This window comes from Coloeus monedula (genome assembly GCF_965178545.1).
Source record: "Coloeus monedula genome assembly, chromosome: 19".
In the NCBI taxonomy this organism is placed as follows: Eukaryota; Metazoa; Chordata; class Aves; order Passeriformes; family Corvidae; genus Coloeus; species Coloeus monedula.
In genome coordinates, this window is record NC_138799.1 from 12,399,906 (window position 1) to 12,425,391 (window position 25,486).

The window sequence follows — 25,486 nt, forward strand, 5'->3', positions numbered from 1 at the left end:
AACCCCCCCCCCACCCAAAAGAACCCAAAAACCACCCAAAAAAACACACCAAAAATGGGCAAAACCAGCCCAAAATGGCGGACGGACACTGAGGGAGGGGCCGAGGAGGGGCCGGGTGACAAAAACCCCCAAAAAATCCCCCCAAAAAACCAAAAAAAAAAACCCCCATAGAACCCCCCCAAAATAACCCCAAAAGCCCCCTCAAAAAACCACCAAAAATGGGCAAAACCCACCCAAAATGGCGGACGGACACTGAGGGAGGGGCCGAGGAGGGGCTGGGTGACAAAAAAAACTCCAAAAATCCCCCCCCCAAAAAAAACCCCAAAAAAACCCCATTTCCCCCAAATAACCCCAAAAATCCCCGGCGGGGGGCGGGGCCGCACCTGTCTGCAGCAGCCCCGAGCTGCTGTCGCCGATGCCAAAATAATCCTTAACCTCCGGGAGCACCCCTGGGGGCGGGGCCACGGCTGGGCCACGCCCACAGCATCCCAAGCGCCCCATTCAGCCACAAAGCCACACCCACATGTCCCATTAGCCCCGCCCACCCCATCCAAGCCATGCACTCTGTACCTAAGCCCCCACCTACCTAAGCCACGCCCACCCTCTGCTTAAGCCTTGCCCCTGCATCGTTAAGCCCCACCTACTCCTGACCAAAACCACGCTCACTCTGCACATAAGCCACGCCCATAGTGCCATAAGCTCCGCCCATGATGCCCCTTAGCCCCATCCACCCAGCCTAAACCACGCCCACTCTGCACCTAACCCATGCCCACCTCCAATGAAGCCCCGCCCATATCATCTGAAGCCACACCCACCCTGCCTAAGCCCATACCACAGGCCCCTTTGGCCCTGCCCACACCACCATAAGCCACACCCATTGTGCACTGAGGCCCTGCCCACCCCACCATAAGCCACGCCCACCCCGCCCGAAGCCACGCCCACTCTGCACCTAAGCTACGCCCAAAAATGGGCAAAACCAGCCCAGAACTGCTGATGAACACTGCGGGAAGGGATGGGATGTTAAAAACACCCCAAAACCCCCCCAAACCCCAAAAATACCCACAAAAAACCCCCCACAAAAAAACCCCCCACAAAAAAACCCCCAAAATAACCCAACAGAACACCTCAAAACAACCCCAAAGGTACCCCAAAAATCCCCCCAAAACTCCCCAAATAAAAACCAAAAAAACCCCAAAAAACCCTCAAATAAAACTCAAAAAACCACCAAAAATGGGCAAAACCCACCCAATATGGCGGACGGACACTGAGGGAGGGGCCGAGGAGGGGCTGGGTGACAAAAAACCCCCCCAAAAAAACCCCAACCCCCCCCCCAAATACTCACAAAATACCCTAAAACACCCCCTAAAAAAACCCCATAATAATCCCAAAAAAAACCCCTAAAAAACCAAAAAACCTCCCCCCAAAACACCCCCAAAAACCCCCCAAAGCACTAAAAAACCCCCGCAAAATAGCCCAAAAACACCCCCCAAAAAAATGCCCCCCAAAACCCCCACCCTCCCACCCAAAAAAAACCCCAAACCCTCGAAAATCACCCAAAAATCACCCAAAAAACCACCCCAAAACCGGGTAAAACCAGCCCAAAATGGCGGAGGGACACTCCGGGAGGGGCCGGTGACAAAAAAACCCCAAAAAAACCTCCCAAATCCCCCCAAACTACTCCAAAAATTCCCCAAAAAACCCCAAAAATAATCCCAAAATAACCCCAAAAACCCCCCAAAAAATACCCCCAAAATACCCCACAAAAAAACCCAAAGAAACCCCCTCAAAAACCCCAACCCCCCCCCACCCAAAAGAACCCCAAAGCCCCCAAAAATACCCCCAAAAAACCCCCAAAATCACCCAAAAAACCACCACAAAAATGGGCAAAACCAGCCCAAAATGGCGGACGGACACTGAGGGAGGGGCCGAGGAGGGGCTGGGTGCCGAAAAACCCCAAAAAATCCCCCCAAAGAAATCCCCCCAAAAAACCCCATAAAAAAACCCCCCAAAATATACGCCCAAAATTACCCCAAAAACCCCCAAAAATGGACAGAATCCACCCAAAATGGCAGACGGACACTGAGGGAGGGGCCGAGTGACAAAAAAACCCCAAAAATACCCCCAAAAAAGCCCTCCCAAAACCCAAAAATCCCTTAAATAACCCCCCAATCCCTGGTGGGGGATGGGGCCTCACCTGTCTGCAGCAGCCCCGAGCTGCTGTTGCCGGTGCTGAAATAATCCTCAACCTCAGGGAGCACCCCTGGGGGCGGGGCCCACAGCGCCCCAAGCCACGCCCACAGCTCCCCAAGCCCTGTGCATTCGGTCACAAGCCAGGTCCACGTGTCCTGTTAGCCCCGCGCACCCCACCTAAGCCCTCTCTGCACCTACGCCCCGCCCACACCAGTCCAAGCCACGCCCACATGCCCATTTAGCCCCGCCAACCTCGCCCCATTGCCCCACCCACCCCATCTAAGCCACGACCACTCTGTACCTAAGACCCGCCCACGCATCCATTTAGCCTCGCTCACACTGCCCGAAACCATGCCCATCCTGTCACAAGCCACGCCCACTCTGTGCCTCAGCCATGCCCCTGCGTCGCTAAGGCCAGCCTACTCCTGACCAAAGCCACGGCCACGCCGGTCTAAGCCACGCCCATGCCTGCTGAAGCCCTGCACACACGCCCCCTTTAGCCCCGCCTACCATTCCTAAGCCACGCCCACTGTCCATAAGACACGCCCACTCCATGAAGCCCCGCCCACAATGCCCGAAGACACGCCCACCCTACCTAAGCCCAGCCCACAGGCCCCTTTAGCCCCACCCACCCCATCTAAGCCCCACCCACCCCATCCCTTAGCCCTGCCCACACATCCATTTAACCCCGCCCATACCTCCCGAAGCCACGCCCATACTGCCCCTTAGCCACTGCACACACGTCTAAGCCACGCCCAATCCTGCTCCAAGCCACGCCCCTTCATCACTAAGCCCCGCCTACTCCTGACTAAAACCACGCCCACTCAGCACATAAGTCGCATCCAGTGCCATAAGCCCCGCCCACCCCACACAAACCACGCCCATCCTACCCCAAGCCACGCCCGCCCCGCCTTGAAGTCCCGCCCATATCACCCGAAGCCACGTCCACCCTGCCAAAGCCCCTCCCACAGTTCCCTTTAGCCCTGCCCACCCCACCATAAGCCACGCCCATGCCGCCTGAAGCCACGCCCCAAAATGGGCAAAACCAGCCCAGGACTGCTGATGAACACTGGGGGAGGGGATGGGATGTTAAAAACACCCCAAAACAACCCCAAAATACCTCCCCAAAACACCCCAAACCCACCCCCAAAAAACACCCCAAAGCAACCCCAAGATACCCCAAAAAACCCCCCAAAACTCCCCAAATAAAAACCAAAAAGCCCCAGAAATACCCCCCAAAAAACCCCAAAAATCCCCCCCCAAAACCTGCCCAAATAAACCCCCCAAAAATAACCCCAAAATAACCCAAAAACCCCCAAAAAACTCCCCCCAAAAAACACCCCCAAAATAACCCAAAAATACCCCACAAAAAAGCCCAAAGAAACCCCCTCAAAAACCCCAACCCCCCCACCCAAAAGAACCCCAAACCCCCCAAAAATACCCAAATAAAAACCCAAAAAAACCCCAAAAATCACCCACAAAACCAGCCCAAAATGGCGGACGGACACTGAGGGAGGGGCCAAGGAGGGGCCGGGTGACAAAAAAACCCCAAAAAATCCCCAAAAAAACCCTCAAAAAACACCCCCCTCAAAAAAAACCCCAAAAATACCCCTCAAAAAAACCTCCAAAAACCACCAAAAATGGGCAAAACCCACCCAAAATGGCGGACGGACACTGAGGGAGGGGCCGAGGAGGGGCCAGGTGACAAAAAACCCCCCAAGAATACCCTAAAAAAACCCCCCCAAAAAACCAAAAAAGCCCTAAAACCCCAAAAAAACCCCAAATCCCCCAAATAACCCCCAAATCCCCGGCGGGGGGGTGGGGCCTCGCCTGTCTGCAGCAGCCCCGAGCTGCTGTCGTCAATGCCGAAATAATCCTCAACCTCGGGGAGCACCCCTGGGGGCGGGGCCACAGCCGGGCCATGCCCACAGCACCCCAAGCCCCGCCCACCCCATCTTAGTTGTGCCCACTCTGAACCTAAGCCCCGCCCACACCAGTCTAAGCCATGCCCATGCGCCCATTTAGCCCCGCCCACACCACCCGAAGCCACACCCACACCACCCCTTAGTCCCGCCCACCCTTTCTAAGCCACACCCACTCTGCACCTAAGCCCCCCCCACACCAGTCCCTTCTCCATGAAATGCCTTCCCGCTTTTCCTACAAAACCTGTCCCAATGGGGCATCTCATCCCCACACACAGGTGCCGCGGACTTGTCACGGTCCTTTGCCAAAACTGCCTCCCCAGTTCTCCCACTTGGCAGATCCTGCTCTGCCGGCTCTTCCCAAGCCCTTGCCCTGAACTGACGCCATTTTCTTTGCACGAGGAGCCACCCCAGAGATTGCTCCTGCTGGAATATCCTCCCACACTGGGTGTGTGGCTTTTGGAAACCAGGAGGTGCCTCCGGCTTGGGTTTTTTGCAGGATGATTGGAATTTAGCACCTATTACAAACATTATTCCTAAGGTCCTCTCACAACTCAGAACAAACACCCAAGCTGGGAGTTACCATCCCATGGATCCCTGCCCTTCGTGGAGCCTATTTCCAGACTCTGATAGTAACTGTATTTTTCTCTCCCTTGGCTGCAGACTATGAATGACGAAGCTCTGGCTCTCACGACCATGAGGAATCCCAAGCCATGTTAGCACAGAAGATTGAAAAGGAAACAGTGGGTGACAAGGACACTGCACAGCCCATACGCAGGAGCAGAGGAAGGGAGCAAGGGGCTCCTCCGTGAGCAGACATTTAATGCATCATCTGGGCATTTTTCCAATTGATACCTGCTGTGCATAAAGATAAGGTGGCCAAAAGCAAATCTCCATCACCGGGTCAGTGACAATGTCCTCTGACCTGAGGGAGCTCTGCTGATTCCAGCTCTGCTCCTCCCCATCCTGTTAAAACTTGGGTTATTTTCCAGCCACCCATCAGTAGGGATCACCTGTTACATTGGTAAGGGCAGCACACAGTCAGGCCCAGCAGCTCTGTCCTTGCAAAGGGATGCATTCAGCTCCATTTGATTGATGCCTGGATTGCCCACTCCTGTGCATGCAGCAGGCCCTGGGATTCGGGCTCGCAGCCATGCACAGCCCGGGCTCACTTTCACCTCGGTCCTTTGGGTTTCTGTCCTTACAGCAAATCCTGAACTGCACCCTGGATGACATCGAAATGTTTGTCGCCTGGCTCCAGAAGGCTGCAGAGGCATTCCGACACCTCAACCAAAGGAAGAAAGGGAAGAAGAACAAGAAGAAAGGGCCAGCAGGTGCAGTGCAGCAGCTGGAACAAATGGGGAGCACGGGGGGGCATGGATGAAGGTGGGGGGGGACGCCTCAGCTCCCAGCCCAGCAAGGCCAGATCGATGCTGTGGCACAGCCACGGATCCAGGCACACCAGTTTGGGAGGTGCCGCTGCTCTGTGGGGACCTCTGGTAGATCACATGGAGCCTCCGGCACACAGAAGGAGTTTGCCTTTCCCTGAACCCCTGATTTTCAGTAGTTCTGGTCTCAACACCCATTTCTGCTGTGCCTTCTGCATGGCAGGCAGATGGAACCATCCCAAAGGTGTCCTAATTAATGTGCCCCTTCTCCTGTCAGAGGGAATGCTGACCTTCCGAGCAAGACCCCCCAGTGAGGCCGAGTTCATCGACTGCTTCCAGAAAACCAAACTGGCTTTTAACCTCTTGGTAAGACACAGAGGAATTTCCATCCCATGCAGGGACAGCAGGGCTTTTCCCCGTCTATCCCAGCAGTGAGTGTTTAGAGTGAATTTTGAACGGAAAACAGTGCCAAGGGACAAAGGTGTGAATTCCAGGTTCTTCAGAACCCAGGACAAACATTGTGTCAGGCTTGTGCAGGTTTTCTGGGCCAAGCTGTTAAACCAAAACTTGAAGCATCAAGACCAGGATGGGACAGACCAGCCAGAGGGTTGCAACGCCTGGATCTTTTCTGATCCAGGCCTGGGAAGTCTCTGGTTGACAGTAACTGAAGTCCCCCATTGCTCCGATAGTCCCGGCTCCTCTCTTTCTCCCCTGTCAGACCCTCTGGATTAAGGAGGGGATGAAAAGGAGGAGCATAAAGATGTTCCCAGTGTTGCCAGCTCTGCTCAGTGAAACACTAGAGGCCAAGAGGGTAACGAGGCAGCAGGAATTCTGTCAGTTGTGACCAAACTTGTCCAGCGAATGCATCTGACAAGCTCCTTCCTGGGCAGTTATTAATAAGGAAAACCAAGAGACTGTAAACAACCTTAAAGCAGGATACCAAGCTCCAGCCTTTTCTTTGAGAAGCAAATATGGCTAATTTGTGCCTGCTCAGGATCAGAAGGAGCAGCTGATCTCCTGGCAAGAGCCCAGGGTGGAGCACGCAGCAGAGCTGGGACACTGTGGTGGGGTCCTGCCACGTTCCTCACCATGGGGCTGCCGAGTCCCTGGGAAGTGCCCATTCATTGGGTCACCCTGCTGCCAGCAGTTGTTTCCCACTCCACATTAATGTTTCATCTCCGGCATTTCAAATGCTTTGCATTTCTGTAGGAGCAGGGAGCCTGTCTCCCATGGCAACAGCACCAGGAGTCCAGGACAGGAGAAGGAGCTGAATGGGAGCACAAACTGGAGAGGTTTCTCACCACAGCTCAGCTGATTGCTGTTACTGAAACCCAGTTCTTGCAGTAAATCAATCCCAAGTGTTTGCTCTCCATTCTGCCACAGCTCACCTCAAATACCACTGGATTTGGAGCCTTTCAGTGGCCAGGGCAGCTCTGGGTGCCCCAGGCAAGACCTTGGTGGAGACTTTCCCTTGTCAGCAGTTTGCCAGGGGACCCTCAGAACACCTATCCTGTTGTTTTCATCCATGGAACTAGTGGGATTCTCAACCCTGCAAGAGGCAGAAGCACCAGCAATCCTGGCCCTTCCTCACTAGGACTTTCAAAATAAGCCAAGGTCTTCTGTGTCTGTTCAAATTAGCTTTAAAGGCACTGATTTAACAGAGAGGGTATTCCCCCCCTCCTGAAATTCATTGGGAATTAGAAATGGACACAAAATAAAAATGAATGATTCCTACTCCTCCATCCCTTACTGTTCTCATCAGTCCACAACACTTGCCCCATGTGACAGAAAAGAGAAGGCACACTCAGATTAGGGTTAAACTGTGTTTACGTTCTCTTTTCAGGCCAAACTAAGGAAGCACATCCAAAACCCCCGTGCTTCAGAGTTGGTGCATTTCCTCTTCGGGCCGCTGGAACTGGTAAATCTTATTCCCAGGTCTCACTGGGAACTCCTTTTATTTCTAGTTCACACTTACAAGTAGATAGATTGTGCAACAGGGTTGGAAAACTGCTCACACCTGGCCACAGCTTTCTCAGGAACTTCCAGAAGCAATGCCGGTTGTTCCTGGCCTCTGATCCGGTTTGAAGCTTGAAGTAAATACAGGAATCCCAGCAAATATGAATCCTTCCACCGGGTCAATAAGGCATTACTGTGAACAAAAGGGGCAGCCAGCTGGAATCCCCACTGGGAATCTGTCTGGTCTCACCTTCAGGCAAATACGGCTCAGTATTTGCACTGAAAATGCTTGGAAGCAGAAATCCCAACTTGGAAAAGGAGCCACAAAGGAATAGCAAGATACTTTCCATTTTTTGAAGTGTCAGCTTCTGACACTTCACTCGTCTGTAACAACAGCTCATTTGTAGATCAGCTCTTCCTTTGACTCCAATCCAAAAAAATCTCATGTTCCCTTGAACTGTCCAGTCTCCTTCAAAGACTTAGGTTGATGTTTCTTGCAGTGACTGTGCTGATCCAAGGATCAGCTTTGTCTTCGATTCCTGCTCATCTGTGTGTCCCTGGTTTGACATTTTGACCGTTTCCTGCAAGTTCTCTCCTCTTTGTGTGGTTTGTGTGTGACTCAGATCATCAACAGCTGTGGTGGCCCCGAGCTGGCCCCGTCTGTCCTCAGCCCACTGCTTTCTAAAGACACCACCGATTTCCTGAGAGGACACCTGACACCCAAAGAGATAAACCTCTGGGATTCCCTGGGGGAGACATGGACCAGATCCAGGTAAGGACAGAGCTGCCATCTCCCCAGGCTCCCCACGCAGACGGGATGCTTGGATTCCCTGATGCTCCTGCTTCTTCTTTCAGGGGATGCCCTGAAAGACACATTCTTCGTGAATGTCACCTCATATTCCCACTTTCTGTCCTAGAGCCGAGTGGCCCCGAGACACGAACATCCCCACCTACATCCCCAAATTCCGCAACGGCTGGGAACCACCCACAGAAATCTTCCGTGGAGCTCCCTGGGAAACAGACATTGGACACTTGCAAGAGGAGGTTAGTCCTGTGTCCCTGTCTCTTCACTCTCCCTCCCCCTTTTCCGGAGAAATGGAGCTGCAGGGGTAGTGGTGGCATGCAACAAGTAGTTGGCTCAAAACTCAGTTGGATCTGGTTGCCCCAGTTAAATACAGAAGGCAAATGAGGCTGGAAAAGGGCAGCAATAATGAGCCTCTCCCAATCCAAGGCAACAGCACCCTACAGCGTAACTGAGCTCCAGGGACACAGGCTTCCCTGGAGAACACCTTGACCAAAATCTGCCAGACCATGACTCATCTACCACTATCCCTCTCCTTTTCTCCGATCAGCTTTCCCCTTTCCTGGTAACACTGACTCCATGTCTGCCTTTCCAGCTCTCCTCAGCCAATGGATATCCTTACTGGAACTCCTCACTCAAGCGTGGCCAGACAGCTGAGCAGACACAGGTCGGGGATGCCTTCAAACAGAACATCACTCCACATGGAAATAGGTGATGGATCCGCACGCCCGGAGCTTTGGCTCCCACCTCGGAACCTCATGAACGCACACGGACACGTACAGTGACACTGGGACGTTTGGGCATCCTGGAGACAACTCCCTGCCACTGTTAATAACCACCAAGGGAAGACAAAGATCAGCTGAGGGGTTATTCCCATAAGCACTGTCTGCTGTTTAACCCCCAGCAGCTCTGCAAGGAAAGGAATCGCAGGTGTTTTCCACCGCAGGAGGCAAAAATATTGACTGACTTCATCAGTCCATCCATAGGTCTTGTTTCCCAACATCAGCCCAGCAAAGTGACCTTAAGGATCAGGTGCCAAAGATGCTGCACTGCGCTTTGGCTCTCCATGTGTGTAGAGACGCTGGAATCATGGAATCACAGAAGGGATTGGGTGGGAAGGGACCTTAAAGATTATCCCGTTCCAACCCCCTGCCATGGCCAGAGACACCTTTCACTATCCCAGGTTGCTTCAAGCTCTGTCCAGCCTGGCCTTGGACACTGCCAGGGATCCAGGGGCAGCCACAGCTTCTCTGGGCAACCTGTGCCAGGGCCTCAGCACCTTCACAGGGAAGGATTTCTTCCCAATATCCCATCTAAACCCACCCTCTGGCAGCGGGAAGCCATTCCTCCTTGTCCTTTCACGCCAGGCTCTTCAAGTCCCTCTCCAGCTCTCTTGGGGCACCTTTAGGCACTGGAAAGGGCTCTAAGGGCTCTCCAGAGCCTTCTCTTCTCCAGGCTGAACATTCCCAGCCCTCCCAGCCCGTCTGTGTAATGCTCTAGCTCTTGGAGCACTTCCTGGCCCTTCCTGGCCTCCTCTGGACTCCCTTGAGGATCTCTCCATCCATCCCAAAGTCACCCCAGCTTGCACAGACAGAAGCTGCCTACAGGAGGAATCTGCCTACAGGAGGAATCTGCCCTAAGGGAAGGGCACACACAAACCTCACCCCGTTGGAAACACAGGGCCGGGGAAGAGCAGCCCAACCTCCCAGCGCTGCTGGAAAACATTTTAGCTGAGGAAGGAGCTTTGTTTCACTGGAGACAGCAGCTCCCCCTTGGCTTTAGACAAAACCAAAGGCAAACCCACTGTTTAGGGGCTGAATAGAACAGTGTATTTCAGTCCTGCCCACCTCTCCCCCAGGGAACTGACAGGGCACTGGGTTCAGACAACTCTTCTTAATGAGACAGAATTCTAGAAAATGGGGGAAAACCCGTCCCCTTTCTTCAGAAGTCTTGGGAAGGTCACTTCCAAAGCCAGAACAAACAAGGCCACCCCTTTGCCTTTGGTTTTTCCCCAAGGGAAAGATGGCTCTTCCACCTTCTAACAGCCCTGACACTCATTCCCCATCACCGGTTACTCCGTGGTACAAAACCTTCATCAAAGTACTTTTAGTTCAGAGTTTAGAAGCCCCATCTGCTTCCTTGTTTACATGAGCTCACACCTTGGAAACTGTCACATCTCGGAGCGCAACCAAACTCTTCTCAAACTCCACGCGAATCCTCTGCCGTGATTTGACACATCACTTTACAGGGATTTGACTCAAAGTTTTCAGCTGACCATCCACTTTGCTGATGCCAGTTCGAGTCTGGGAAAAAACCCTCAAGCCAGACTGTTTTTCCATGCTTTTCTGTTCTAATCTAAAGGATTTATAAGCTTTACTACAAGAGTTCAAATCCACAGGCAAGTACCTTAAATCAAATTATATCAGCAAAATAACTCTTCTTCTCATTCACCCCATCACTGATTCTGGTAGGAACATCAGGTGGTAGAGATGCAGTGTGGAGCAGGGAAAGAATTAGGAGCACTTTCAAAGATCTGTCTATTGACTGACAAAAGATCACACATAACCAACTTATGCTTTGCAAAGCAGGATAAAAATACTCAGGCCCATCCAAACTACTTCTTACGCTAGATGTGGCTGATCAATAGCCCGGCTGAAAAATGGACAAGCCACTGTAACAAGAAATACAAGTTTGGAAAAGGAAAAAGAAAAGTCCTAAAAACACAGAACTCCTGAAGCTTAGCTCGCTCCACTCTAATGTGCTCTTTGTCAACACCACAGAAAGATGTGCTCCTCCTGACACTTGCAGCAACTGGCTTCTCTCTTGCTGTTCCGAGAGGAACTCTATTTTGTATAGGGATGTAGACATGTCTGCATTTAGACACCATCCTCAATAGAAACCTCCTCCATTTCTTTTTTCTGACTGGAGATCCTTGCTACTGGATACGATGGTGCTGTTTATTGGGAAGGGTTGCTCTGATGCCGATCACAGCACAGCACAGCAGGAGCTCCCTTTTTGCTCCCTTGGGCTACTCAAATTCCTCTTGGCTGATCTCTGAAATACTCTTTATCAGCTGAGGGCTGACAAAACACAGAATGTCTGATTAATCACCCTTCTCTTCTCCAGCCATGACACAAGATCTGGGTGCACTCAGAAAACACAGTTTTCTGAACCATCCTATATAATAACAATCAATGCCTTATAATTTCTGCCATCTAGATGAGGTCGCCATTGAACAGCTCCGTGTCCCAAGTGCTACCCAGCAGGGAGGGAAGAAGAGGAAGACAGGATCACAGCAGCCACTGATCAGTCATTCACAGGCATCATCACAAAGAAAGAGGAGAGAGTCAGGAATTTCACAGGCTACTCTGTTTCAGCAGCGCATCTCACCCTCCTCTTTTTAGATCTCTACTGTTCACTACCTTCCAGTCCCTTCACAGTGCTCTCCTAATCCACATGAGTAACTAAGATGCAGAATAAGAGGGAAAATTTCTTCTGACCTCCAGTCACCTGAGAATCAAGCAGATAAGAGAAAACCTCCGCCCTACTCTAAGGAAGGTGTTTCATAAACTCACCTGTAGCTAAAGCTATTCAGAAAGCCCACACTACCAGACGCAGAGTAGTAAAGAGCCTCTTAATTTGCTGACCCTGGAGAAAAGGCAGCTTTAAACAAACTCTGCTACTCCCACTCTCTCTCCTTAGAACTTCAGGTTGAGATGCCTAGGACCAACTAAAGAAAAAAGTCATTTCATTCATGCCCTGGTCAAGCATTTCACACCCCCTTGTCCCTCCCAATCTACCAGCCAGTCAAACACAGAAAAAGCAAGAGACCCGTGGTAGGCTTCCAGTGGAAATACTGGCAAAATCTTCTTGGACTGCATTATTTGAAGGACCTGAGGTCAACTCACTGACTGTGAATGACTTTTACTGCTCCACTTAGCCTATCAGCTCAGCTCAGCTCAGCTCAGCTCAGCTCAGCAGCCTCCCAGCTACCTTTAGCTGCATAAGCACATGACCTGCAATCAGAAAGGCGTGAATCTTCCTTAGGAAGGAAACAGACACGGGGAATGAAGAGTGGAGATTAGTCCGCACTCTGAGGAACAGGCAACACCAACCAAACACTCTGGCAATAGCTTGTGTCTAGAAGCTCTCTACCTTCCAGTCCACCTCAAGGCTTTGGGACTTGTGCTGACTTGCACAAAGGAACCCACTCCACCCTGCAGCAGTGGGCTCCTTCTTTCCAGCCTGGATGGAGACATGTCCTGTATTTTGCAAGCATGTCCAAGTGTTCAGAATGGAACATGCTGATCATGATTAGCACCTTAAGGCACACAGCTCTTCCTTTCTCAAAGTATGCTTTGTGAAATTACAGGCAGTGCTATCCCCACCTTTCCAAACAAATTACTCTCCTTCTAATTGCACTTGCCTTCAAAATACTGCCACTTCTTCATTTCAGACTATGCTTCCCTCAGAAGGATGCACAAAAGGTTAGAGTAGCTGCAAGCACCTGCACCTGCAATTTTCAAGTAACTGCGTCTTCAGAAAGGCTTCTGACAACAGGCCATTCTCTGGACATGAACACGGCAACGCTGAGGCAAGATAAATGACTTCGCTACATCTTACAGCCCAGATGTCTAAGGCCAGAGAAGACACCACCAGGTTGTCCTGATACTTCTGCTCATCCTCTCTGGTAGGGGCTGTACAGAGAACAACACAGTTTTAAATTCTAACTCAGTTTGTGCTTCACTGATGAAAGAAGCAGGAAGAAAGGGAAAGGGACTTCGCTTTGGAGCAAATGGGAATTTTCTTGTGGATTTCAGTGTCCAGGATTTAAACCGGTAAGGGATTTTCTTCAGTAAATCCAAAGGACAATTGGCTACAGAAACTCGTATCTGACACTATTGATAAGCGCTGACAGTTCTCTGGCTGTGACTTATTTTATTCAAACCTGCTTTCTCCGAATGCACATCTGACAGCAGGACTTGCTCCATTCAGCCTGCAGCAGTTCCACAGGAAAGATGTTGTGAAATTGGCCACACATCTTCGCAACGCTTCCACTTCAACATTTTTCCCACTATGTTCAAATGTATTTGTCAGCTTCCTAAGGAGTGCAGTGTCCATAACATAGGAGACGAGACTTTCATGCAAAAATTGAAAGACCTTGAACTGCAGTGGCAGGAAGAACTCTGGTGTAATACCAGTGCCAGATGGCATGGGTGTGAAAAGCACATTCACATCAATACTAACAGGCTTAGGAGAGACACAGAGCAGGGTGAGGTATACCCAAAGAAGGTGAATTGACAGTGCAAAGGGGAGTTAATACCAACCAGCTGCTCAGTTACTTTATCAGAGCTGCCCCTGTTTTCAAGGCCTGAAAGAACAGCTCAGTGCCAGAAAGACATCCAGATCATTTGGCTATGCTTGCTCTTATGGAGCACTGTTTTCAATTTCCATCCTAGTGGGGTTGCATACTACTGACCAGTTAAAATCAGCACCTGAGCTGCACAGCAGTATTTCAGTGGCAACACTGGACAGCTGTAGGTTCTGCCCTTCCCCTCTCCCAGCATGCTCCTCAGACACACAGCACACTTGCACCAAAATTCACAGCCACACCCACAGTTTAACCACCTGCAATAGTTTTGGCCCTGGCCAATCTAGCCCTGGGTGCATTGTGCAGCAAGAAGCCATGGGGGCCGTGCTTCTCCCTGACTCCAAGCATCGCTCCAGAGGCCACACAAGCTGTGCGGTCAGGCCGTAAGGCTCAATGGCACACAGAGATCAAGTCCTACCCACTGAGAGCACATGTCCTTGTGGAAGGGGCTGATGAGCACTGGAGCTGGAGCAAGGGAAAGGGCAGGTCTCTGCAGCTGGGGGCAGAGGAGAGGGGAACAAAGTGGGTGGGTGTGTTTGGGGAGAAGGGAGCAGGGAGGGTGTTCTCCTCCTTCCACAAGCTGGGCCAAAGGGGCTGTGGTGAGAGCAGTGCCTGCCCAGCAGAGGAAGCAAAAGGCAGGGACCCCAGCGAGCACAGTTCCCTCTCAGTGGAACAGCGAGTTCTGCTGTTGGCAGCGATCCTCCTCTGGGAGGTTCCTGCCTGCTCTCCTCACATGGAGCTGCTTGTTCCTGTCCCCTCAGAGGCCTTCCCTCTCTGACGTGGGCCACAGCAGCTTTCTTTCCCATGCTCTGAATGAGGAGGGGCAGGTTTTAAGCAGCACTGGGAGGATTAATTACTATTTTAGCTGTTTCAACCATCATGACTTCTGGTTGCATTCATAAGACAAAATTAATAGCCCTGCTCTAGTGAGTTGCAGAAGTGCAATACTGTAGCGGGTTGAGTTCGAAACCAGGCAGAAACACCAATTAAATGTAGTGGTTTTGGTTCAAAATATTCATTACTTACTTATTTTCCTTCTGTGAGATAAGAATTAGGAGAAAAGCAAAGCAGGCACAAACCTTAAACAGTTGCAGTACAATGAAAGAGTTTTATTACTAATAGAATTAAAAGTAAAGAGACAATAACAAACAAAATTAGAGCAAATCCCCCCCCCCACCTCCAGCCAGCACTTCTCTCCTTTTACCTAGCTCACACAAGGGATAACAGAACATGGGATGTTAGTCAGTGTTCCAGTTCTTGAAATGTCTCTCTCTTATGCTTAAGGGAAAAAAAGGGTTTTTCCTTCAGTTGCACGTGGTTCCCAAACTGCCACCAACAGCAGATCCGCCCGGAAACAAACAATCTGCTGTGTGTAGAACATCTCTCCCATGAAAAATCTCACAGTTCCTTCACACTGCAAAACATAGGCCATCACATGGGGTTATTCATCTTTTTAAGGATAAGTTCTTTTGGCCTGCACACAAAGGCTCTTCTTCGCCACAAGTCTCTAACAGCCTCTTACTACTATAAAGCCTGGCATCGGCATTCTTCACAATCTTCACAGGCACACGAAGATACTCCATCCCCCCATGTTCTTCAAATGGATTAAAGAGACAAACAGTTTGTGGTATTACAGTTTCTTACCACGGCATGCAAGAAGGTTTCTTTTAAGCTGCGCGCCAGAATCGCGGCACCGCCCTCTTTTCTCCCATCGCCATTTCCAGCTCCGTCCCACGGGACTCACTTCTCTTTCTCTCTGACTGACACCGCCATGCTGAAGGGTGTTCTTGTTCGGGCTTTACGGTGGGGAAAGCCTCGCTCCCTTTGTGCTGCTGGCTGCGTGGTGTCTTCTTCAGTTCAGCACGAAGTGTGCTGGCTGCAGACAGGAGGCTCTGCCGGCTCCCGTTGACTCTGCCGGCTCCGCATGGAGAGGAGAGGGACCCGCCGGTCCTCAGAAGCCGCGCTGGATGGGTTTAGCTGTGAGCAGTCCATGGCTGGTTTTAGCTGCCTGTGGCTCTGAGGCAGTCCCCCCCCAGCCACCCAGGGTCCGTGCCACAGCGTTGGGAGAGGGGGAAAGGGGCAGTGGCCCCGGCCCGGCCCGGCGGGGCCGGCAGGCCCCGAGCTGCCCCCACCTCCCAGCAGGCGAGCTCCGACCAAAAGGGGAAGTCCCGCCTTTCTGTGCAGTTTAAATATGTAAATTGTGAGAAGCGTAATTGGTCTTAAAGACTGTCCATCAACTCCGGGTCAACCCAATACAAATACCGAGATGTGACTGCTGGACACAATCACCATTTGAGTCACTTTGTCATTTTTTCAGGTAGCTGCAATGGATGGACGTTCTCTAAGAACTATTGGATTAAATATAAAGAAGGACACTTTTCAGGCAATTTGAGAAACTTCTCTCCTTTTATTGTTTTTCCTAACATAGATATCTGGATATTACTGAAAAGCAGCCAAGCAACTACAGCAGTGTAGTTTAATTGCCTAAACTAAGGGTAACTTTGCAAAATAGTTTATACACTGACAATACTAAATGGCCTCTTGAAGCATGGATAATATATCCAGTTCCCATTATGAAAACTGGGACTACCTATTCTTCCATGGTAGAGTGAATTAAAACTATCTGTTGTACTTTCATATACTAAGAAAAACTACATCCTTAAAAAACTACAATAAGTACAGCTTACTGAAGAATTACATTAAGTCCCTAAAAGGCTCGTTTTTTGGTCTTGGAGGTATGCCAAGCAACCTCTCCTCAGTTCATAGTCTTCTGTAAGGATGTGCAGGTGGAGCCAGTTTCTGCCTCGTAGACGTAGGAACATTGCAACAGCACCGTGGTAAACTGAAAGGTGAAGGGCAAGGCCACGCAGAGATGTGTGTCTGCACAGTGAATCCGTGTGCCGCAGCATCTTCCATCCACGGGAGCAGGAAAGCAGCTTCAGGATTGCCAGTGAAAAAAGCAAGAATTATGCAGTGCTCACGTGGCTGCCATCGGGTGGGAGCCCCCCCAGCACAGCTCTGTGCAGGGAATTCCTCTCAGTGGTTGGAGAGCAGCATCCAGAGGCGGAATCGCAGCTGACCGTAAGCTCGCATCGCCTCTGCGTGGGCGGCCGGATCTCGGGCCAGGTGCTCAAAGAGGTTGAGCGGCTCGACCGTTCGCATTGCCGGCGGCAAGCTGATCTCCTCAGGAAGCCTCTGGTTGCCCAGGACAAAGTGCTCCAGGCGTTTCAACTGCAGGCAGCGGCGCAGGTATGCCATGATGTCCCACAGCCGCCGCGCAAATTCCCTCCTGCGCCACTGGGACAGCGGTATGGTGGTCAGCACGTGCATGACCACAGTCTTCCAGGTCGAGCTGGAAAACCCTGTGCCCCTCAGGATGCAGGTGAAGAGCTGCAGGCATTTCAGGTGCAAGCTCTCACACGGCACCTGCCTGGCGACGTGCTGGAAGAATTTTGCCTCTGCCACAGCGTACGTCTCAGGCCACGCTGTGCTTGCGATGGAGTTGGCCTCGGCGGGCTGGCTGCTCACAAAGATGCTGGAGCCGCCTTTCTGGGCCTCTGTGGGCTGGCTGACCACAAAGATGTCGGAGTCCCCGTGGCGCACCCCAAACAGCATCTCCACCATCAGGCTCTTCTTGCCTTTGCTCAGCCGGAATTGGCAGGACCGGCTGCAGGGCTGAAACACCAAGTGCCATGAGTACGACTGAGGCAAATGCAGCCACGAGCATCTCACCAGCTGGTAGAACCAGTGGGAGGTTTTCTCCACGTCCAGGTAGGAGCCGGTGCAGAGTGTCTCTAGGAGGCTGGGCTTCTGCTTCCGCCGCAGCTCCTCCTGCGAGTGGTGCAGGAAGCACAACAGCTTCTCGCCCAGCTGCTCCCTCTCGCACGTGCACACCAGCTCCACACGGACGCAGAAGGTCCTTGCTGCCATCTGCCCTGCACTGTTCAGCTCCAGGTGGAAGGCGTGTCCCGGTGGGGGATTCAGTGGGACCAGCACGCGGTACACCACATCCTGCTCACGGGGACTCCAACCCTCAAAGGCACTGCCCACCCCGATGGCTTCTTGAGGCACCGGGTAGAAACTATTGCTCACGCTGTCAATAAAGACACGCGTGAAGCTCTCCATCAGCTCAGCTGCCACTGAGCGACCTCTCTCCACGTCCTCGACAGGACACTGTATGCGATCCACTAAAAGGATCCCTCGCTTATTCCCAACGTCACGGGCGTCTTCTTCCTCTTCAATTCCACCACTGCTGCCTTTTTCCTTGCCAGCACCACTGCCTTCTTTTTCACTGGCAGCCACATTTCCACCTTCTTCTTCTTTTCCATCTTCATTCTTCTCGCCTTTCACATTCGCATCCCTGTTTTCCTGATCCTTCCCATTCCAATCAGTGGCTCTGTGTTCACTGGAATGACTGTCTTCCTTCAGCTTCATATTGCTGCTTTCTCCTTCATTTATCTTATCAACACCTTCTTCAGTTGAAGCAACATTGCCATGTTCCTCTCCATTTCCATTTTCATTCTTTTCTCCCTTCCTATCGGCAGCACTGGCTTTCTCATCTTTGTCTCCAAGATTGCTTTCTTCATTTCCAATGTCCTTCTTTTCTTCCTCAGTTGCAGCAAAACCACAATGGTCTACTGCATTCCCACCATCACGGCTGTCTTCTTGTCCTGTCCAATCACTGCTTCTTTGTTCACTGGCATCACTGCTTTCCTGCACTTTCACATCCGCTTTTTCTTCCTTTCCATCTTCACCTTCACGTACGTCATCGTTGCCTGCTTTCATATATGCATCATCGGTTTTTTCTTCATTTCCATCTCCTTCCTTTCCAGCATCCTTGTCTGGCTCCACCTTCACATCCTTGTTTTCTCCTTCATTTGCTTCATCTAGGTCTTCCACACCTCCAGTAACATTGCCAGGTTCTTCTTCATTTCCTTCAGCAGTATCGTCTCCTGGCATATTCCCATCACTCCAGCCTTCATCTTTCCTTGCATCATGGCCATCATCACTTTTAACATCACTGTCTTTCTTCAACTTCACATCTTCATCTCGTTCATTGGCATCATTGTCGTCTCCTTCATTTGCAGCCACAGGACTGCCTTCTCCTTCATTTCCGCTGCCACTGTCATCTGCCTCCACAGTCACATCAATGTTTTCTCCATCTCTCTCGGAATCCAAACTGTCTTCTTCCTTTTCTTTTTCCTTCTCTCCCAAGGTCTTGCAGGAGGTCTGGTCCTTGCGGCTGCTGTTGGTTTTGCTGGCCTCAGGACTCCTCCTGCAGCTAAACCACAGGCCCAAGAGGAGCAGGAGTCCAGCAAGAGCCCAGAATGGCCACTGCTGCAGGGCACCAAAGAGCAGGGCTCCCCAGCCCTCGTCCTGCTGCTCCGGGGGCCCTTGCTCCAGCTCCTGCAGCAGCCGAGCCATCTCGCGGTCGAGCAGCTCCTCACGCTCCTGCATTCGCCGGTGCGTGGCCTCATCCAGCCCATCCCCAGCTGGCTGGGGGTACTGGATCAGGCTTTGCACGAGCACGAAGAGCAATGACAAGAAAGCCATGGTCTGCAAGAGGACACCCAGAAGGGGTTCAGTAGGGCCGGAATGGAGGCAGCCAGTGCAGGGCAGGAACCACGGGGATGTGGCAGCAGGAAGGAGAGGGCCCCCGGCAGCTGGCAGGAGGCAAGGCCTGCACCGCTGCCCCAGCAAGCACCGAGCCTGAGCAAGGCGCTCCCGCCAGGGGCTGGGCCCTGGACGCAGGGACAGAACACACGCCCCGGGTGCCAGCGCTTCTGCCCCAGCCCTCCCCCAGCCCTGCCTCCCCACCGCCTGTGGGCACTCACCGCTTGCCCAGGCTCTACTGGGGGCAGCGTCAACCAATGGGGCCTTTTATAGCTGCCCCCATTGTGACACGGCCCCTGTGCTGTCACAGGCCCCAGAGCGCATCACAGGCCAGCCCCACCCGCCATCCCCAGCCCGGGAACTGCTCATGGCCCTGGGCACCCAGAGCCTCAACAGACACAAAGTGCAGACCCATCAGTCGTGAACCTGGGAACCCCAGAGCTTCCCTGTACAAAGCAGGCACAAGCGCCCTCCCACACAAACCCTTGTCAAATATAAATTTGTGTGACATGATCCGTGGATGCTCTTGGTATATAGGTGTAAGCTTTTATTTAATCTTGGAGGGGGACATTTTTTATTGATAATATTTATATTTATTACTTTTGGGGCAGGATGTCATATAGGCTAATGTTTTGTTACAGATTTAATGAGAAATCTTTCTGAAAGAATTCCAGGCTGCTTGAATGATGCACAGGAAGACGTAACACCCTCCTTAAAGAGGCCCAGTAAGTTAATTACAAAATTTTGGTGTCTTCAACAACCTCTCAGCTCTTAAAACTCTATGGTTCAACACAGTGCAAAATTCTGGGATAGCCAGGATTTTGTTCAGAAAGTAGAATGTCTCATTTTTCAAATTTGTAGCAAAGATGTACATCTGTCACTCCCACCATCTTCAAAATTGTCTGCCTTAAACAGAGTTAACCAATCTCTCTGACTTGTCTGATATTGCGCTGGTTTATTAAAGGAAATTCTGACTCTTTCTGCTATCTCTGTGTATTTATCTCCAAAGGACTGTGAGTATGGAAGAGTCATCCCTTATGTTCCTCAGCTCTTCTTTGGGGAACTCACCTACAAATGGAACTGCAGAAATGGGGAGGGAGGAAAAGGAAACAGGATGTGAATCGAGCACCTGCATAGTGACCACAGATGTCCACTGCTAGACAGACACTGATGTCAGGCAGATCATGCCCTCCAAATAGTGCTCAGAAAGAGAACAAGTTTGGAATTTCTGAAACTGCTCTGAATTGGATTTGCTTAAACAGATGTCATTAGTAAAAGCAATCAAAGAAAGAGTTTTGATCCCTCTTCCAAGCTGATGCCACTTATCATGTATCTTCCCTGCATTCTTCTAGGGAAGCTGTTTTTGATGTTGTCCTGTCCTTCTTTTTATAAGGGAGCAAAAATACTTTGTTAAGTATTACTCTTTCAGTTTTGTTTCCTCTCATCTTCTGAGGTACAGTAAAGTGAACATTCAGCAGAATAGTTTTGTATTTTTTGAACACAATTCTTCTTTTATCCAATTGAGGCCCTTCTGTGATCATGAAAAAACAGAAACTGTTGTGAACTAGAGTTTACACTCATAAGAGGTTGACATGGGTCAGTTCTCCAAGGTTACTCTTAGTTCAACTGCTGTGTAAACTGTTGATGTCACTGACTGGAGGCTGCTCTTCAGGACATTATATATATGATAATTATATGACAGAAAATGCAACATATAGTTGAATCTGACCTTCAAGTTCACTAGCTTAAAAAAGGAAAAAAATGTCTGTAAGAAATTTGCTGCTTTTCCCATTACTAAGATGTAATAAATGCCTTCAAGTTTATACTCAGTCGACAGCATATACACATGGACAGCAGTGCCCATCCATCTTCAAGCTAGGGTACATTTTAAGTGTCAATGATCACTGCCTCCAGAAAGCATTTTTGAGACAAAACAGGCAAAGTCTTTTGCATATCTAGACAATCATCCAATACTAGGATCTTCACTCTCACATAAACACTTCATGTTTTTCCACAGAGGAATCTGAGATAGATTTTTCTGAGAAATAACAAACCACCAAAAATTAATTAAATGACAAGGGAAAAGCACCACTTCCTCACTCAGCACATTTTCCTTGATTTTCATTAAGCATTCAGATTTACAGATGCTGATATTGCCACAAGAGCAGTTTTTTTCTGGTTTAACTTCCTCTTCCAGTAGAGCAAGCACAGCTGCAAAATGCAAGCTCACTTCTAGGCTCTCTTACACATCACCAGTTTACCACATTCCAACCAGTCACAGCTGTGCAACACCCCGTCAGGGTACTGGGATTACTGCAGTGCCACAGACAGTTTAAGTGAGGCTCATGGAGCTGTACAATTTTAACTATGTTTTATATGTATAATTAAATGATGCATGACATGGAAATAAGCCAGCTGTACTGAAACTGAACAAACTAACTGCTCTGATGCAACAGTTAAGCATCTCATCAGTTCTAAAATGAAACAGGTTTAAAGCAAAAACAATATAGAGAACAGAATGCTTGACACTGTTAAATAGCATGCTCAAAGGATAATTTTTGAACATTAAGGAAATGCACTCACCCAGTCAAATTTTCAAAAGAATTCCTGGCACCAAAATGTTCTCTGTTTGCTTTTTCACCATGTTTTAAGAATGGATCACTCCAGGGGAAGAAAATCCTGTGTGCAAAACACTGTGTGAAACTAAACAATCCTTAAACATGGCTAATTTCCATGTGGAGCTGATGATTTAGCACTGTCATCCTTCAGCAGAGGAGAAAGAACTACCTGTCTTTAGTTTATTTAGGTAAGATGAAAAAAGTGAGGAGTGTGAATTTGATCTTGCTTCAGTTTACTTCAGTGGAAAAACTCTTGCCATGACTTCAGTGAGAGTGAGACTGCATCTTAATTCATTCTATATGGAGAAAAACAAATCAGCTGAGAAGAATGCTTTTGTTTATTAGATGTAAATTACTACCATAGTCGTTTTTAACAGTGCTAAGTAAATGCTGCTTTAAAAGCCAAATGTTGCCTTCAGTCCTGCTTATTCCTCTGTACTGTGTCACAATGCAGGATTCCTGGTCCTCTGACCAAGTCACCGCTGTCACAGTAAGCATGGCTTGCTCTGGGGAATGGCCACATTCCCACACGGGAATGATAGATGTTTGTGGATGTCACTGGTGACAATGTCCAAATCTGGGCTAGGGCATGCCCCCCAGCCAAGAAACTAGGGTGCACACTTTTGTAATATAAATGCATTCACTGAGAACACAGACTACACTTACTAAAATGTCCATGAAAAGCAGCCAAGTAAATCAAATCAATAGGGTTAAATTTGCAATTAGGATTCTCTCTTTCGGCAGGAAAATTTTAGGATAGCCACAAATTGAGAAAAATTTGCTTTTTTTTCTTCTTTTTCTCAGAAGGCAATCAACCTTCTGGTCTGGCTATTCTTTACTTCTCCCTATGAAGTAAAATCTAAAAAGACACACACACGATATTTATGGAAGGACCTCCCAATGCATTAGGAAAAATTATTACTCAGAAGATCAAACAGAAACAAGACTGTCTACACTGTATGAATTAAACATACATGAATTAGGACACTGAGCCTTCCATTCTTTAGTAACAGAACTGATGCTGTCCTGAAAATGACATTAATGAATTAGACTGGTATATGAAAACCTTCTGCATCTGCTCTAGAGGTTGGAATGAGGATGTTAAATGAGGCAGCAGACAACAAGGATGTGCTGCTTAGGGAAGCTGAATATCACTTCTGTGCTTGTGGAGTTCTGCAGTTTGGATGAAGGTCACAGGTTATCTCCAGCTACATGAAAATGAGTGATAAATACACACTGTTGGTCTTAGACTGAAAGCAGTACTAGGCAAAGAGAGTCAAAATATGGAATATTACTCAAAATCATCCCCTGGTTTTCTAAAGATCATAATCTTCTATTAGAAGACAGTTTGTTACCTTCTCCTAATATTAAAGCTGTAATAGTAAAAGCACCTCAATCTTGTAGAAGTATCTAAGATACACAGAATAAGTAAGGTATATGCAGTGAGAGCACCCTAAAAACATCACAAGAGGAGTGACAATTTCTGGGATAGTAATGACATGAACGAGTATCTAAACGTTAAGTCTGAGTGAATAAGAGAATTTTTCAACTAATGGATCAGGGAAAATGTGAAAGGATGAGATATGTGATTAAAGATCATAGTGTATTCGGTTAACACAGGTGGAAAATATATGACTTTGATTCTGTACTACAACATATTTTAATTGATTTGTGTGTAGTTTTAGTTTTATACATGCACAATTTTTTAGAACACATCTTTAGACTGGGACAAACAATAAAGGAAATCCATTGTATGACTTTACATTGATCCCAACATCACTCACTGGAATATCTTAACATTTCCTGCACAGATTCCCATTCGTTAAGATGACAACCTTGAGAAGAAGGAAACCTATAACTGCCATTCAGAGAAGGTCTAAAATTTCAATTGCTGTTTGAACACAAAGGAGCTTTGACATGCTGTGGTTTATTGAAGCACTCCTGCAGTTATAGACACATCTTTAACCACCCTACCCTCTCCCTCTTCCTCCATCCACCACTGATTGATGCAACTGGAAGATTCAGTAACTGCAGAGCAAAGTCCCGCTTACTTCCAGCTCTCCTGCCCCAGCAAATGCTCAGCTCTTCTGGGAAGATGGAGCTATGCCATAAGCACATTGCACCTGAAAGGAGATGAAACCTTCCCTTCAAAGACACATGTGACCAGGTTTTTGGAACTGCCTGATGTGGCCAGTTCTCATCTGTTTTCCATAAAGAAGGAAAAGAGCCCTGTATTCTCCTCTTCATGATAGTTCAAGTATGAATTCCAAAGAACAGAGATGCCAGGACTTGTCAGTGACATGACTAACAATTTTATGAGAACTGGCAAAAAAACAGTTCATTTCTCCTACATCTTATTCTCAGAAACCTTGGAATTGTTTTGTCTGAAAGATTTGGGGGGAGGAAGGTGGACTTAATTCTCACAACTATATTAAATATTCAGTACATCTGATATTCTGTTGTCAACACGCAAAATATAGTTTAATTATGATAAGCCATACTGTAATCATTTACAATACATAAATGTGAAAAAACAGCATTAAATTATTTCTTGTTCCATGTGGAAAAATATACACCTTCCAACCCTCCAAGAAAGTAAGACAAGGCACAATAAATTCTGGTAATTCTCTGTTGGGGTCCCTCCCCTGCCGTGTAGCCCTGGCAGAGGGGCCCTGAGGGCACAGACACGGGGTTTCCCTGCCCCTGCTCAGCCTCGTTCCCATTGGTTGGTTTGTGTTCCCTGCGCGGGCAGAAGGACCCTCGGTCCGGTGACTGGAACAGTTCCTGGTCGGAGCCCCGGCCATGCGGCTGGGGAAATAAACATCTCTCTGAAACAGCTATCAAGAATCTGTCTGTCCATATATATTTCCTTTCCACGGGACTCCTGGTTTAATATATGCATGTTGCAGTATCCCCACTGCAACATAATGGTGGAGAATTGTGAGCAGAACGATCCCCGATCCCTAAGCGACTGATTTGTGTGAGTAAACCCTGGAAACTTTGGATTCCTCTTCTTGGTTTTGCTTTGCTATTCCATATCTAAACTATGGAGGAACCGTGGGAAGACTCTTGGCTCTCAGAGCCGCATATGGACATTTATCTTAAACTTAAAATGATTCTTGAACAACGATTTGTAAATTTTAGCTTGATTCAAGCTCAAAAAGAACTGAAACACTTCCTGGCATGGTTGTTTAAGAACTTTTTCTATGTTTCTTGGGATTTAATTATTACCAAGGGCTTTTGGAAAACCGTTTGGACACAGTTAATATTGGAGTCAAAATATATGCCGATGGAAGAATATTTTCGTGAATATTATTTAATTTCCGAGACTGTTGAGCAATGTCAGCTGTGTCCTGGCGAAGGGAAGCCTGGCGCAGGGACCGTGCGGCCCAGGCCACGTGCACCGAGCGCTCTGCGAGCAGCAGCGAGGCAGTTCCCGCGTGCGGGCGGAGCCAAGCGAGCCGCAGTGTCGGCAGCAGAGCGAGGCGCGGCGGGAGCGGCGGGACCCGGCGGTGCCCACCCGGCCCCGCACAGCGCGTGGTGGAGCGAGCCCCGGGAACGCCCGGCCGAGAGGGGCGGCGTGCGGGCGGCAGCTGGCGGTGGTGCCGGTGGAACGGAGCCGCGCC

The 25,486-nt window shown here is 49.4% G+C and overlaps 2 protein-coding genes across 2 annotated transcripts in view; one reads left to right on the forward strand and one right to left on the reverse strand.

The window, feature by feature from the left end:
* Nucleotides 1-2,541: 2,541 nt before the first annotated feature.
* Nucleotides 2,542-25,486, forward strand: part of LOC309580327 (epidermal growth factor receptor kinase substrate 8-like protein 2) — a gene marked incomplete at both ends in the record, with an annotated part of 40,216 nt that continues 17,271 nt past the window's right edge. The window contains 8 exon segments of the mRNA XM_082294212.1: nucleotides 2,542-2,603; nucleotides 4,792-4,855; nucleotides 5,320-5,446; nucleotides 5,778-5,866; nucleotides 7,344-7,418; nucleotides 8,080-8,228; nucleotides 8,374-8,500; nucleotides 8,854-8,969. Coding sequence (XP_082150338.1) covers nucleotides 2,542-2,603; nucleotides 4,792-4,855; nucleotides 5,320-5,446; nucleotides 5,778-5,866; nucleotides 7,344-7,418; nucleotides 8,080-8,228; nucleotides 8,374-8,500; nucleotides 8,854-8,969 — 809 coding nt within the window.
* On the reverse strand, nucleotides 16,666-19,182 carry LOC309580187 (inositol 1,4,5-trisphosphate receptor-interacting protein-like 1; the record flags this gene model as incomplete). Its single annotated transcript, XM_082293984.1, has 3 exons — nucleotides 16,666-17,939; nucleotides 18,312-18,404; nucleotides 18,900-19,182. The coding sequence occupies 3 exons, from the start codon at nucleotides 19,180-19,182 to the stop codon at nucleotides 16,666-16,668; spliced, it is 1,650 nt and encodes a 549-aa protein (XP_082150110.1).